Below are 17038 nucleotides of genomic sequence, written 5' to 3'. Positions count from 1 at the left end.
AAAAAAATCTACAGAGGGAGGTGAAGGAAATGTAGTGCTCTTGGACCACTACTCCTAGGCAAACATGAGCTGGGTTTTCACCTGGTGAAAAGGATCATGAAACTCTCTGAAGAACTACATGATTTCATTTGAGAGTTTCATACATAGTTTCTGTATTCATTTTGACAAATGGCTCCAAAAGACAAGGCATATTTGGGGCTTTTCTTTTTAGCTTTCTGAATGAAGAGAATATAGGAAATGAATTCACATCTAATATATACTAAATTGCATCTCTTGATGAACTACGTAGTAAAGAGAAATGAAAAAAGAATGCTAGGTAGCCTATCTCTGCCAAGAAGGCAGACAGCAAGGAGGGCAGATGACTGACATTTCCTAGCTGTTTTTCTAGAAGCTGGCTTTTTTTTTTAACTTAAATAAGATACCAACTTGAAGAAAAAAAAATGTATCTGTGTATGGTAATCATGAACAATAATCAAAGATACTGTAGAAGAAAAACATCACTCAGCAATCACCAGGTCTGCACCAGAAGTAGAGAAGAGTTCCGATAGGCAACATCCTGATTTTTTTCCACCCTACATTTAGAAATTTCAAGGAATGGCATTCCGCAATTTCCCTGGGAAGGTAATTCAACAACTTAATAAATGATCTTCCATTCTTTGGCCACAGAGCTTTCAAAAGTTCTCAGGGATAAAGTCATCCATTCAAGGTCACTTGTCATGAACCAGGAAAAATTTTCTGAGATGTAATCTTTGATATTGCTCCTAATTTAATTGAGTAGTTCCAGCTGATACTGCTGCTTTGCTCTGTAACATATTTCTCAGCATCCTTACAGTCCTAATATTTCTGCAAATTTCATATGGATACTATAGGAAACAGCATGAGTGAAACATTAGATAAATATCCATCTCTCCATAGCTTCTTTTTAGAGCACAGTGCTGCCCATTTAATTATTTTTCTCTTTCCTCATAAATCTTTTCTTCCTATGTCATAATCAATCTTCTAATCCATCTCTTAACACTCTCGAGTTTATTTTTATTTTTCCAGCACTCGGTGTCACTTACTGCATGAAAAGTACACAAGCCACAGCTAGGTTCTGCGTTTAAGAAAATCTCTAACAAATCAAACTGGCAGTGGAACAGTGACCACTGTGATCTATCACTGATTAATTTCTGGCTTTCTGTCTATTAGGCCTATATCACATGTATCACGAGGTTTTTCATGTTCAATTTCTCAATACTATGCATTATATAGAATGCCTTGTGCACAAACATTTAGTTCGTATTTTCTGGCATAATTTTTATCTTATTTCTTGCCAATATTTCTAATTTCTCACAGACTTCATATAACGTGTGCAATTTTATCATTCTAAATATTTTCAGATTACGCAAATCATTCACAGTTATTGGGTTTATCTTTTCTCCAAATCGAAGGTAGATGAATTTACAATTAACTGTTCTGACACCAACCTTAAAGCAATCTCAGCTAGAATTAGTGTGGTTTATAGATTTAAATCCAGTGATTTCCAAACCTAGCATGCACACAAATTAACTGGGGTTTCTGGTCAAGATGCAGCTTCTGATTCAATAACTGGAGAGAGGAGAATAGGGAGTTTGCATATTCTAACCATCTAAAGGTGATGCATATGCTGCTGGTCCATAGACCACACTGAGTCAGAAGATTCCAGACAGATTCCCATTCATGAAAGAGTAAATCAGTGCCTTTTCAGAGTAAATTGAGTCTTTTGTTTCAAAATTGAGAAGGCTTAAATCAAATGAAGTCTAAGTTGGATCTTTTAGTAAAAATATAGGACACTTATAGTTTAGTATTAAAGGTAAAACAATACATTTCCTATATGGTAAGATATGGCTAAGATCTTACTATGGGTAAGACAGCATATTTTGAGACCTCGGTTCTGGAAGGTCTATAAATCAAAGGCTGATTCTGACAGTATATAGTGAGTCACGTAAACAGTCTGCAGTTCTGCTTTCACAGTAACAAATAAATGTTAAAGGGTGCAACAAGGATGGAGCTAGAGTATATTGTACTAAGCAAAATAAAACAGAGACAAATACCGTATGATTTCACTCATATGTGGAATTTCAGAAACAAAAGAGCATAGGGAAAAGCAAAGAGGGAGAGAGGCAAACCAAGAAACAGACTCTTAACTATCAGAACAAACTGATGGTTACCAGAGGGGAGGTGAGGAGGGGGACTAGAGGATGGGGACTGAGGAGCGCCACTTGTCGTGATGGGTTCTAGGTGCATGGAAGTGGTGAATCACTACATTTTACGCCTGAAACTAACATTACCCTGTATGTTAACTAACTGGAATTTAAACGAACACTTTAAAAAAATTGTAATTGTACTCTGGTTTTACTTTCGTAAAAATGTAAAAGAGAAAAACCACTGAAAGCATAGGTAACTCTTATTTATCCAAATAATGAAAAAAATGGCAAAGAAATTTCAGAACAATGAACTACCTCAAAATCACTTCTACACCATGACTTCTTCACAGAATCATGCTGAATTAAAGGTAAGGTGGTTGAGGAAATCCTGGGGCCCATTTAAGGGGCCTCCATTATCCATTTGAAGGCTGATTCATCACCAGAGCATCACAAAACCTAAAGACCACAGTTAGCTTTGAAGTATATCCTGGTGCTTATGTTTGAAAACATAAGGGAACTGGTGGTTTTTAATCACCCTACACTGAGAAAGCATAAATCAGGGCAGGCTGAAATCCTATTCTATTTTACTTACTCTAGCATACTGATATCCCCATCACTCTAAACTGTAGCATATTTTAATTAGGAGAAAAATGGAGCAATTAGCAAAAGTCTTTATCTCCCACTTTTTTTGGAGACAAAGCCAGCAAGAGTGGAAAAAAAATTAAAGATTCTGTCTGGGAAGGCACACAAAGAGTACCATTATGCAAGATGTTTCCTAAACCATGTGAAACACAAGACAGTATCATCTCTAAAGACTACAGGAGGGGCACCTGGGTGGCTCAGTCTGTTAGGCGTCCGACTTTGGCTCAGGTCATGATCTCACCGTTTGTGAGTTCGAGCCCCACGTCAGGCTCTGAGCCTGGAGACTGCTTCAGATTCTGTTTCCCTCTCTCTTTGCCCCTCTTTGCCCCTGTTACTCTTTCTCTCAAAAATAAGCAAACATTTAAAAAAATTTTTTAAAAAAAGACTATGGGAGATCTCCCAAGCATTTTGCCTGACCCAGTCTAGCTCATCTTACCCTGATGGAGAATTGTTTCTTCCTACAAGGGGCATTTGCTACAGCTTATTCCAGCTTCAACACATCTCATCCTCAGATCCTTGATAAGAACAATGCCTGCACACAGTAGGCTACACATATTTGTTAAAGGGAAAATTATTTACAGGGCGCCTGAGAGGCTCAGTCAGTTGAGCATCCAACTTCGGCTCAGGTCAGGCATGGTTCATGGGGTTCGAGCCCCACATCAGGCTCTGCACTGACAGCTCAGAGCCTGGAGCCTGCTTCGGATTCTGTGTCTCCCTCTCTCTGCTCCTCACCTGCTCACACTCTGTCTCTTTCTCTTTCTCTAAAGTAAATAAACATTAAAAAATATTTTTTAAGAAGGGAAAATTATTTACAACTGTTCTTCTGCTATTTCTCATATTCTTCTTGAACAAATAATATCAATTCCTCTATATAATTATCTACCTATCACAGGTTTTGGTTTCCTATTATCTCATCTTCATGGCTTTCCTCTAAAGTCCTTATAAACTCTAAAAATGTCACACAACAGCATGCAGTGTACTAAACTTACATATATAAGACCCTTGTTTCACTCCTTCACATGATTGGTGCCAACCACCTCTATTTGAGGTTCTTGGCAATGCAATGAACATCATAGTCTTTTAAGCCCTCAAATAAATAAAATATTAGGGTCAGAAAACACTTTAGAATCCATTTGGTATTTGGTTCAAGCTTCTCAATTTTACAAACAGAAATCAAATCTAGACAAGTTACCTCTCTTACCTCAAGTCGTGCAACTAATTAGAAAAGCTGGAACTGAAACCCCAGTTTTTTAGACTCTTAACTATAGACAACAAACTGAGGGTTGCTGGAGGGGAGGTGGGTTGGGGAGATGGGTGAATTGGGTGATGGGCATTAAGGAGGGCACTTGTTGCAATGAGCACTGGGTGTTGTAAGTCAGTGATGAATCATTAAATTCTACACCTGAAACTAATATTACACTGTATGTTAACTAACTGGAATTTACATAAAAATTTTAAACTACAAAAATAAATTAATAAAGCTGAAAAAAACCTAAAAGAAAAACAAGCCCAGTTTTTAAATTATACAACTATTTTTCTATTGTATCATATCATCATTCTTTTTCTCTTTTTTTTAGTGTTTTTTTATTTATTTTTGAGAGAGCACAAGCAGGGGAGGGGCAGAGAGATGGGGGCAGAGGATCTGAAGCAGGCCCTGCACTGACAGCAGCAAGCCCAATGTGGGACTTGAACTCATGAACCATGAGATCATAACCTGAGCTGAAGTCAGATGCTCAACTGACTGAGCCACACAGGTGCCCCGATTATTATTTTTCCATCAGTAATCATTTTTTTGATAAATTTTTAAAAAGTTTTATTTTATTTATTTATTTTGAGACAGCGACAGTGTGAGCGGAAGAGGGGTAGAGAGAGAGGGAGAGAGACTATCAAGCAGGCTCTGCACTGTCAGCACAGAGCCCAATGCAGGGCTCAAACCCACGAAACCATGAGATCACGACCTGAGCCGAAACTGAGTCAGACACTTAACTGACTGAGCCACCTAAGCGTACCAACCATCAGTAATTATTTTAAGATAGAATGTAATTAAGACCAAAGATAACATCCATATTTAGAGTTAAATTAAAAAAATAAAGTGTTTTTTAAGTATGTTTTGCTTGAAGATAGGTGGGCAGTATTTTTCAATAAGTCTCATTTATGGATTACTTCAACATAAAAAGCATATATTTAATGCTTTTAAAAATTCTTTTAATGCTTTAAAGAGTGTGTAATTAAAGAACAAATTTTTAAGGTAAAAGGCATCCTTTGAGTCTTGAATTATTTTACTTTTACGGAATATGTATTTTAATTCTAGGTCATTTCTTGTTAACTAAACCTGGCTCAAAAATATATAGAAAAGGCAATCCTTTCCTATTAGTTTTCTCAGTGTATCCCCACTGATTACCATTCTATGGAGTAGCATATATGATATATCATATGTATATATATCATATACTTATATCATATGTATATGTAAAATCCTATGGTATATAATCTTAAATTCTACAAATTTTACTCTAATTCAATTAAAACATACAGTTTACTCATGCATTTCAGGAACATATCAATGAGCAAACATCACATTCCTAATATTATAAATCCTCAGGAATCCAAAGGAATCCAAATTCCTTTATTGTTCATACTCAAACACAGCCAGAAGCTGCTGTTTTGAAATCTAAAATTCCTAATCCTTTCAAAGCAGCAGCTGTTTTGAAGTCTAACTCTTGCTTATATATGTATGTATGTCTGTATGTATACTACACAAAATGAACCCAAAGTAATGTCAAAACAATAACAAACCTTACATTCAGAGATTTCCTGAAATATATATGAATTATAAAGTCATCCCAAATCCAAGAACACACATCTTCCATACAAGTCCTTTATGTCTTGCAATGCATATAAAAATGCCCTTTACAGAGGCAGTTCTCTTCAGATGAGAGATCAAATCTTTTTAATCAACACTAACGAAAGATAAAGTCCTTGCCACATTGTTCAAAAGCACTATTTATTTGTGTTCAAAAGCACTATTTCTTTGTCTTGATTCACAAATTTTCACTGAAAAGGATGTTCTTATCACAGAACTTATCAGCCAGAGCTGAGTAAGCAAGGACTGATATTTTTGCCCACAGCCTTATTCTGCCCCCCTGGCCAGGGGCACCTGTAATTATTCTCCTATTTAAAACTTTGTTGTAGACAGCTTTGCTGAAGGGGCAAACCAAACCCTTCCTCTTGCAGGAGCCCACGCTGTGAAGGCACAAGTGTCTATATCCTTGCCAGTCCTGTCATCCTGCTGAGATAAGCCAGGGCACCAGTCTCCCCTCAGTGCCCGAGAGGCAGCATCAATTCCACACTTCTGCAAATTCAAAAAGGGACAAAGAAAGGGCACAAGAGCAAATCAACAACCAAATGACATTCCTAAACCTCCAAAAAGAGCCGGCATGTTAAAGAGCGTTTGGCCAACCGGGGTGGCAAGCCATGGAAGTATCTTTTAATACACTAAGTGACAATGAATGGACAGTTTTTCCTCTCTAAACGGAGTATCAAGCAAACTTTCCATCTTCCAGTCCATGTCCTCACAGGGATGGTGCATGACTGTTATACATTACATTAAAGAACATCATTTTATACATTGTTTTATAATGCCTTAAATCCTAGTAACATAAACATAAAACTTTAGCAAGATACCTTCCTAATGTTACTTTAGATCATAGGTGTGGACGATTCCCCTAGAATGAGTGAGCAGGTGTTGAGGCTTAACCATGTTAAACTACATAGAAGCTCACCACATTAACATGAGTCATGTGAAGTCTGAATAGTGACATCTTAAACCAGAGTAATGACTGCCATAGAGAGTAAAGTTCATGTTAATAAATAAATGTGCCAAATTTTGTGGCCATATTCTCTTCTTTGAGACCAAATGAAAAATTTCTGTTCAAAAAGACAACATTGTCGTAAAATCCTAAATCACCAGAAACTAGGGACACAGGATCAGGGCATTTTCCTCTACCAGAACAATGAAAATGTTACCATGGAGGAATATTAAAAATTATAACAGTGCTCACTCGAGTGCTATAATTAAAACTGTGTCAACATTTTGCTTGTAAAACAGATTTTTCAAGGGAGGTTGCACATTAACCATTATAGCTGACTATAGACTTATATAAGACACATAGGCGATTTTTTTCCTCTAAGAAATATATTTCAATAGAATCAAATCTGATGAGGCCCAAGGTTCATATATTGTCAGAAGAAAAGACCTGACATATTTTTAAAAGAATATTCAGCTTAGCAGATATGATAATAACACATATTCTTTCATTGTTCATTTAAAACTTTATGAAGTTGAAGACTAACAAATGCTTTTATTTTCATCTTCAGGATAAAACGTATGCCTAGTGATAGTCTGGTTTCTCTTCAAGTCGTATAAATCTTTTGCCTTTTACTAAGGATTTACATAAAGAGGAATAGTTACAAGTTTTTTTTTTTAGGATTTTAAATATATATATATATATATATATATATATATATATATATATATATATATATATATATATATATAATGTATACAGCTTACTCTCCAGTGGCTCAGAAAAAAACCCTCTCTTTCTCTCCCCCATCCCTCCCTCTCTTTCCCTCCTGTATTTTCTCTCTTGATATGTATCTATAGAGATCTAGATATTTATAAAGAGAGACAGAGAGATAGAGACAGAGACAGAATATATGATAAAGCACATGAGGTAATTTGTTTAAGAAATCGGCAAATTGTATGGGTATTCTTTGTGCTATCCTTACTCTTGTCACTTTTAAGTTTGAAATTATTTTGAAATAAAAAATTGAGAAAACAAAATTGTGCACGATAATCATCTTTACATATAGTATTATATTTATATATTTAATTACATGCCAAAGAATATCAAAAGCTCAAGGGATCTCAAGATCCCTTGAGACCAAGGGGTGTTCCAGGTATTTAAGAGGGCAAAACAAAAAGTGACCTGAGTCGTCCTTTGGTTCAGTCTTGTAACACAAGAGGATATTTCAAAAGGATTTTATAAGGGTTGCATATCAAAATGAAGAGAAAATAAACACAGGAAAAAAGATGAGGTTAGTATACTGTTGTGTCCTTTCCACCTGTGAGAACTGGCCACCAGTTTGAGCTGACCTTTGAAAACTTAATAGAAAGAACAGTACAAGTATGGATGATATTGCACCAGTCATTTGGCTTCTCATCTGTAAAATGAGTAGATAAGAGTCTCTTCTACTTCTAGGATATATGTCACCTACACATCCACCAAAAGTAGTATTTTAAACTAGAATCCTCCAAACTTCCTATAGGTGGTAGAGACAACCAAAATTAATCACTAGGTCTAGTAACCATGTTCCAGATTTTCACAGCACACATAGTTTTTATAAATCTCTTTTCAGAAAAACAAAGTGGTTTTTTTGTCTATAACTCTATACTCACCAGAAATATATGCATGTTTATGTGCACATGCAGACAATCAGGTCAAATCATGGTCTTTTTCTCCCTGGGAACAACTTTGTTCAGAACATATTATCTCACTTAACAGTTACCATCTCTTGTAAAAACAAAATAATCTCAGCCAAAGAACACACATTTCAAATTTGTAAGACAACTGCTTCAAGGTACTATTTATTTAAATTCTCAGAAGGAGACTATATATATCAAGGCAAACATTCTTCAAACTAATCACATAAATTTTTACCTCAGGACTGTCTTGAAATATACCATCCCCATACTTATGTATAAGCTTCTCACATGGGAAAAATATCCCACAGAACAACCAAGACAACCACAATCATCTGTACCAATAATGCTGCAGGGAAAATGGAACACACCCTTCATCTCCATCTATGTTAGCAAAATACAGGAACAATTAGAAATAACTTCTTCTACTTGCCTTCCAATGACCTAATAATGGTCTCTGAGCCAAAAAGTAATACTCATTCATCTAATCCTTGATGGCATCAGAATATTACTTGAAGCTGGACTGATAATAATAAAATAAGTAAAATCTTAGTGTCTACATATTTATATATGACATCCTTCTGAATACCAAAGAGACTGCATGTTTCCACTGAAATATTAAGCTCATATTGTTAGAACAACACTGGAAAATGACAGAATGCCAACTCGATCAACAGAATAAAACCCTGCTACATCCCATTGGCAATAGGACTAGAATGACCCTACATGGGTCACAGCATTTTGTATTTCCCAGCTACTGTATGCAATGAAGATGGATTATCAGGGCAAAGACCGCTGAAATGGCCAGGAAAATCTGATGCTTTTTTCTATCACTAATTCGTATGCACCCATAGAGGTGAATGTGACACAGTAAAGAAGGAGGCAGGACTTGATGTCAAAGATCTGTTTCTGCAACTTATTTGGGCATTTATGAAAAACACTGGCATCCTGAGGCTCAGCTTCAGCATCTGCAAAACAAGGATGATATTAGTTACATCACAGGTGTCTCCAGAGGACTGAAAGGGAAAGCCTGTGACGGAGCTTGGCAAACTACAATATTTAGACCATATACAGAATTAACATGATGGCAAGGTGCCACTGAGAGATGGAGCTAATCCTCAATTCAATTATTCTTTTGAATTCATGATAAAAGCAGCCCATTCAGACTATTTTTATCAAACACAGTACTGTGAAATATTGGTATAAATTTTGAGAAATTGCTGAATTCTGAGAAATTCATAAGAAAGTTGCAACACAGTATTAAGTACTTCACATGTCGTAAAGTAAGAATAAAAGCATGACAAATAATCTGTTGCAGATTATAAACTAGTCCTTACGATGAGCCTGTTTTCACAGAAATGGACCCAGTAATTCTAACTCAGTAACTTAAGGTCTGTTGCTTTGTTAAATCCCATGTCAGAGAGGAATGAATGAGTGAATGAATGAATGACGAGAGAGATATAGACATAAACTTGGTTGTTTTTGCATAATACTCAGCATATATCCACTTTCTTCACTTGGCTTGAGATTTAATGAGAGCATTAAAAATACTTGAATTCATGTCCATAAGTCCCCTCAAATCTCAACTCAGTTCACTGGGTGGCAAGGAAAAACATACATAAGCTAAGTTTTCTGGCTTGAGACAACTAAAATAATGATTGATTGTCTGAGCTGATTACTTTTCTTCTTGTTTTGTTGCTGAGGCAAATGATGTAACCATGAATCTTTTCTTTTAGATTTTTTATTCATCCATTCCTCAATTTCTTTTTGAGTGTCCATTATGTGCCAGGAACTTACTTAGTGAGAAAGAGGATTCTAATCAGTCCACAACTACACATTCTTATTTGCCATTCACTTCCAAGCTCTGTTAATACCATAAAACTCAAGGCTTACTCTTGACCTCAAATGTCTTAACTTATCCCTATAAAATATACTCATGGAATACTGGAATTAGGGGAAGGAAAATCCTGCAAATTTAGAGTTCTGCAAATTCTGTCTATTGTAAGCAGATTTTCAGACACATGCAAAAACCATCTTTTAATGCCGCCATTTCCCTCATGGGTGTTTTCAATATTGCTGGCACACTTATATAAATTTTATGGTTAAAAAAAAAAGCTGTTTAATTTGTAAACATGCCCTGGAGCATCCTGAGAGCATCAAGCCTTGGAATATTTCTTTATGAACTGATTCAATAATAATGAACCAATAGCAGGTTCACTGGCACACATACTCTCTGCCTGAAATTAAACCTTTAATGACCAAAAGGACCTCACAGGCTCAAGCAGCTGCCCCAGGTCACTGATACAGACAGAGATAGTCAAATCCCTCAAACAAACATTACTATGATGAATTTAGATGTCCAGGGAGTATCTAAGCTGCACTTAAGGTTCTAATGTCGGCAGCCTCCAAATAAAAAGAAAATCATCCTCAATGGTCACTTTAAACGCTATGTTAGAGCTATGGAGCACATTGATTGAAGTGGGGGAGCCCCCTAAATGAAATGTATGACTAAACATTGTTGGGGGCCAGACTCTACTATCAAGGGAATGGAGCTGGTGGGCTGGGGAGGCAGAGCCTACCTTCTCAGTGAGTTGCAGAGAATACACATGAAGGCAATGCCCACCACTGAACACCACTACGCGAATTTCAGCTCGGCTACTGATGTTTCAATAGAATCTTGGGGTGGCTGGGTGGCTCAGTCAGTTAAGCGCCCAACTCTTGATTTCGGCTCAGGTCGTAATCTTACGGTTCATGGGCTCGAGCCCCGTGTTGGGCTCTGTGCTGAAGGTGCAGAGCCTGCTTGGGATTCTCTCTCTCCCCCTCTCTTTCTCCCCCTCCCTTTGTGCACGCGCTCTCTCTCTCTCCAAATAAATAAGTAAACTTTAAAGTAAATACTAGAATCTTACACACTGCAGTCTCTAACTTCATTTTATCATAGTATAAATAACCCGGGAACAGTGAATCCTCTATTCACACCTTGCAACAACTCTGAGTATAATACACAAGTAATATTTTTGTCAAAGAAGATACATTCTTCAGCACAATTATCATACATTCTTTGGCTGGGGGAAGTAGCTTAGAGAACCAATCCATAACAGCCATGTAGGGAAGGTGGATATGTGGAAAAATAAGCGCAATGCAGGAGACCCAGGGCCTTGACAATCTCAGAAGACTTGTGCAGAAGAGTGGGCTGCAATGGATGAAGGAATGAGTATTCAGTAGTAGCCGTGCCAGAGGCTACACTGAAAGATCTGTTTCACCCCCAGTGCCTGGCACCCTGAAGGAAACCTGTAAGCGTTTGCTGAACGAGAAGCAGTGGGAATGGAGAGACGGCAACCTGGAGAAATCACAGTTCTGACACATCCTTATTAGGTCAAGGAACCAGATGTGTGAAGAGCAATGGGAACTCTGAAGGCGAAGTTGGAAGAATTGAAGAGGAAAGAGAAAATGCATCCAATGCCCAGCCCGGGAAGCAGAAGACATGCTGCCCAGGCCAGGAGGCACTCTGCAAGACCTTATAAGGGGACATCACGGCTGGGGGGATACAGTGTTGGTGAACAGAGCCAATGTGAGAGCACAGCAGTGGGCATGTGCTGGAGGGTATAGGAAGACACAGGAAAAGCAGTCTGTTTGGGACATTGGTTTTCCACGATTAGGTATAAAGGGTACAACAGATCAAGGAATATAGGAACCCAGTCAGGCTTAAACCAAAACAACTTGAAATAATGAGCTATACTTCCTTTAAGAAGAAACAGTCTTTGCTTAAGTCCCATGAGTTTGTGAACACAGTGAATCTATAAAATAAAATCACTCGTTATCACAGATGCCATAAATTAATAACAAAAACTCATTGATTTGAAATTTCCCTCCCCATTACATAAACAAAACAAGGCATAACTCATTGATAATTTTCCTAAGCAGCCCTGAGGGCTATTTTATCCATGCTGTCCATAGAGCTAAACAGAACTAATCACTTGTGGTCTAGTGTGGCGAAGTATCTGGTGAGACCATATGTATCTGTGTGTGTGTGTGTGTGTGTGTGTGTGTGTGTGTATACCCTCAATCCTATTCTTTTTAAATAAACATTTTAAATAGCACTATTGCTTAAATAAGGGCTGCATTAAGACAATAACCGAATTCAATGACTTAATTTATTTTTGGAGCCTCTTCAGGTGAGATTGAATTATCACGTAATGGCTCTCTTTATATTCAAAAATGAATAGCTTACTTTAAAAAAAAAACGAAATAAATAATGTGAAAACAGAATACTTGAAGTAAAATTATAATCATTATGATGCTGTCACCTTAACACTATAGACTTAATTGTTTTCCAGTTGACTTGACATGTGAGAAAAATGTCCAAGGCTAGGTAGAAATACACTGCTGAACATTCACTGGGGGAAATGAAACTGAAGACAACATAAAAGAAGCAGAACAATGAGGCTCACTCTCAGGTGTCTAGTCCAGGAGACCACTATGCACAGCCGGGAGACAGAAATAAAGAAATAATTTTTCTTTACTCTTTCTTTCCTTTTAGTCTTCTTTTTAAAAGGTATGCATCAAAGAGGATTGTAGTGAGCCACATACTGTAAACACCAGCATTATTAGGTGTCTGACTCTTTTTTTTTTTTTACGCTATGCTTGAAATAGCAAGATAAGGTGCTGAATTGATACAAATTGGTATCTGCAACTTCTAATAACCTTCTTACTACTACAGACAAATTTCTGTCTCTCTGCTTCCACCTCCCCAAGAAGGAGGGAAAGGGAGTAAGATGCTGCACTTGGAAACAGGAATTCAACAAATTGTGGTGAGACACGCGAGGGAGGGAAATGTCAGGAGAATGGAACCTTCACTTCCATGCACGTGCCCCTTCTGAATTGACGATGTTTGCGAGTTTGCTGGTTAGTGTAGGAAACGGCGTGGAAATACCCTGTGAGCTGCCTGCTGCATTAGCAAACTGGCTGAAGTATCCCTGTCGTTCATACTTCCCCACCGCACAATCGGAATGGAAACATTTGCTCTATTGGAAGGCAGTGATAAGGATGGATTTTTAAAGTTCCCATTTTTAAGTGAGAATGAAAGAAAAATGCTCTTCTAGATGTGTTTTGCCTTTGAGCTCCATTTGAAAAAAGAAAAAAAAAAGGCAGAGAAAGCTGCTGTGAAGGTCACCGAGTGAAAGAACTTCCTCAGGGCACAGAATAAATTAAATCCCAAGGAAAAAATAAAATGTGATTTCCAGAGTGTGAGGCACAAACTCCAAATGACAATGATTGACAGCCAAACTATATCCGTGCAATATCCAGGACTGCACGTTCTCATTTACCTCAGTGTAGCCAGCAAGCGCCCATTAAACATCCGTCTGATGCCCAAATTAACCTTCTTGGCAAACTGAAAGAGGCACAAACTATCATAATCAACCTTTCATTATCACAGCAGCCTCTAGTTAAAGGGTCAGAATAATTGTGCCATCAGAGCCTTGATTGTTTTCAATCAACAGACGGCTGGAGTGACAGCTCGGTGATGGAGGGGTCTGATGAAACCGCACCAGGCCTAATCAGAGCAGATGAAAGGAAGGCATGATTGGTGCAAATGAACAGTCGTGCCTCTCCTTTTCATTTACAATCTGAAATTACTCTTAAATTTGTGGGGTTTTTTTTTCCTCCCTTATGAGCACCACTGAAAGAATGTTTGACTTATTATGAGTTCTGACAGTGCAGAGTTATAAAACACAGGTAAGGTTATCAGCTGAGGCTTTAAGTGGGTATTCAGCATAATTCTAACAAATTCACTCTTGAAAAGCACAAAATGACTAAAAAGCTTCCAATGACCTAACCTCTCAGCGCTGTTTGATTAACAGACCCATTTATTCCACTGGCATTCTAAATGATGAGAAGATAAAACCGAGGGCAGAAATACCCTGTAAATGTTTTCTCTCCACCCACTGCTCTTGGGTACTAGTTCCTTCTGTCCAAAACCCTTACTGTCCTTCCTTGAAGAACACCATATTAAGGGCTCAAAAGAACTAATCCATCAGAGGATATGGATCAAGGAGGGGTTGTTTTGGGTCAAGAACATGAAGATACACTGGGAACCACAAGAGTAGGTAAGGGACTGGAACACACCAACCCCATGCTGATATCAAAAAGACTATTTGGGGGAAAAAGGAATAAGAAATTCTGTGACAGGCTAGGCTAAAACCTGGCACAACAGGGATTTGGGGAAAACTGAAACAATATAAAACTGCATTTATATAGCAGTTATTGTTAACAAACGACAGACATTAACATCCTTGAAAAATTTAGTGATGAATGGAATGCACACTTGGAATGGCAAAAGTAAGCATCTAACTTCTATTTCCTTCTTGAATCTTGAGACCAACCAGCCAATTATGAGAGGATTATGATTCAAGATAGTACTGCAACACAAAGGAAGGTCTTCCAGCTACAAAGACTAACATGCGTCTAATTTCCAAGTGTGTGTCTGCCTGCAAGTGTGTGCGTGGCATGAACCCCACCTTCATGTGTATAAGAGACAGGGGACAGAGTGGCTTCTGGATCAAGATTCAGGGTAGTTTTTAACCTTTCAACTCAAATGTTTAAAAAACTTTTTTTTAGATTTATTCATATTTCAGAGACAGAGCGTGAGTTGGGGAGGGGCAGATACAGAGGGAGACACAGAATCTGAAGCAGGCTCTGAGCTGTCAGCACAGAGCCCGACATGAGGTTCGAACTCACAAACAAAACTGCAAGATCATGACCTGAGCTGAAGTCAGACATTTAATCAGCTGAGCCATCCAGGTGCCCCTCAACTCAAAATCTTTACATAAAACTTAGGCCACTTCATTTGTTAGACTGTGAGTTGGAATGATGACATAGTTATTTAACAAAGTAAAAAGAAGAGTTATTAAACATAGCCTGAAATTTTCTATGCAATATTTAGCAAAATGTGTTTGCTCATATCTAGGCATCTTTTATGGGTCACCACAAATGTACCCATAATGTACAAAATTCCCATGGTCCTACTTATATGAAATACATTCCAAGCAGGATATTGCTGTCATAGGACTTTCTGCAGCACCTCAAAGTTTGTTTCTTTTTTTTTTTTAAATGAGCTCCACACCTAGCATGGAGCCCAACATGGAGCTTGAACTCAACCCTGAGATCAAGACCTGAGCTGAGATCAAGAGTTGGGATATTTAACTAACTGAGCCACCCAGATGCCCCTTAGAGTTTGTTTTGTTGTTATTTAGGAGACAATTCTCAAAGTAAGATATCTGGCAAAGGGTTTAATCACAAGTATTTTCCAAATCCATCCTTGCTCTCCTACCACTTTCTTAAGTGCTCATACTCTGCAGCGGTCACTTTACTTCCTGTGCACAGGCACCTGCAGCAAGCTTTACCAAGGACAAACACTCCGTCATCTCCTGAGGGATTAGTTCTTCTCCCAGAGTGGTACTGGCTTTTTAAGGCATGACTTCCTCTGCTTAGAAGGCAGTCTTGGACTGGCCAACGAAGAGTGACTTTGGGACACTGAACTCGCGTGGATTCAAAACAGGATTTCCTAGCTTGTTCACAAAACATGGAAACTAAAAGCAAGCCCCAACCTGGGTGAGTGCCTGTTCTAACCCCCACAACCCAAGAAGTGTGGAATTGATCATTCTAATGCACCCACACAGTCCCTCTCCAGGGCCTAAATCTTGCATGAAATGAGAAAGGCAGAAAGATTCTTCAGGGGACGTGACAAACCTGATAAATCAACTCCTTTGTGTATTATTTACCCTTTATATTGGGCTTCACTCAAAAGAGTATATACTCCCAGAAGTGGGCAGACTTAAGAAATCGCTCACAGTCCTCGGCAGGTCCCATGTCATTCTTACAGCCAGAGAGAGAGGTGCCTACAGTGTATTTGCCTCTTAACGAGGTGCCATCCTTTCTGGATGGAGAGTTTTAGTTTTACTTTCAGCTGTGAGTAATTTCCCATTGTGATTGGCTGACTTATAGTCAATTTAGTATAATTAATGCCAAATTACATTGTAATTCACATAGAATTACAAATTAAAAGCTATATTAAGAGCAAATGAATTAATCAAAATTAATGATATTATGCTCACTTGTTTTAAAGTGTTAATAAGATAGGTCCTTCTAAAACGTTTAAACTTCAGAGCATCATCCATCACTCCTTCAATTACCTGATTTCCTTGTGTGGTCAGAGGAGGCATGTGGGCATTTCTCATCAACAAGAACACACACAAAGAAGATACATTCACTCAACCTCCAGCCCTTACAGGGCTCTTTTTGGCTTCTGTTCTTGAAGCACCAGTAATATCTGTGTCACTTACCTACATGGACTTGTAATACTCCCTATAGACAGAGGGAAGCAATGTCAAGAATTTTTTTTATATCTATCTCTAGAATTTATCAAGGATTTCTTTTTTCCTAAGAGGATTTTTCTTCTGGTTATGTTTTATCTACCAGGACATCGAAGCCGGCCTGCATTCCCCTAATAACTTGGGGCTTGCCACCCCAGTTAATGAAGAAGTGGTCAAAGGATTAGAACCTCAATCCAGAGAATGCATTAGTCTATTATTGTGGGCACAAAAGAAGTCTAAGAACTAACTTTATCTGTGAATGCTGCCGACAATTATGATATTCTAGAATGGCCACCGTTCTCCTCCAGATGTGACATGTTGAGGTGTTCTTTATTTTTACTTGAAGCAAAAGTTCTGGAGGCAGGAGCAGGAGAAAC

General features: G+C 38.0%; 1 protein-coding gene and 1 non-coding gene across 16 annotated transcripts in view; one reads left to right on the top strand and one right to left on the bottom strand.

Moving 5' to 3' along the window:
- Positions 1-17038, bottom strand: part of KLHL32 (kelch like family member 32) — a 242419-nt gene that overhangs the window by 64261 nt on the left and 161120 nt on the right. The window contains exon 7 of one of the 15 annotated variants that reach the window (XM_045499093.1): positions 7560-9260. The exons of the other annotated variants lie outside the window; for them this stretch is intronic. Coding sequence (XP_045355049.1) covers positions 9126-9260 — 135 coding nt within the window. The 3' untranslated portion in view covers positions 7560-9125. Of the gene's footprint in view, positions 1-7559; positions 9261-17038 lie in introns of those variants that run through there. 15 annotated transcript variants of the gene reach the window in all.
- LOC123610107 lies at positions 7205-7320 on the top strand. The gene has a single exon (XR_006718111.1). It is a non-coding gene; the product is annotated as a U5 spliceosomal RNA (small nuclear RNA).

Source organism: Leopardus geoffroyi, chromosome B2, assembly GCF_018350155.1.
Source record: "Leopardus geoffroyi isolate Oge1 chromosome B2, O.geoffroyi_Oge1_pat1.0, whole genome shotgun sequence".
Taxonomy (NCBI): domain Eukaryota; kingdom Metazoa; phylum Chordata; class Mammalia; order Carnivora; family Felidae; genus Leopardus; species Leopardus geoffroyi.
The sequence above is the reverse complement of the archived record's forward strand: the minus strand, read 5'-3'. Positions and strand labels throughout refer to the sequence as shown.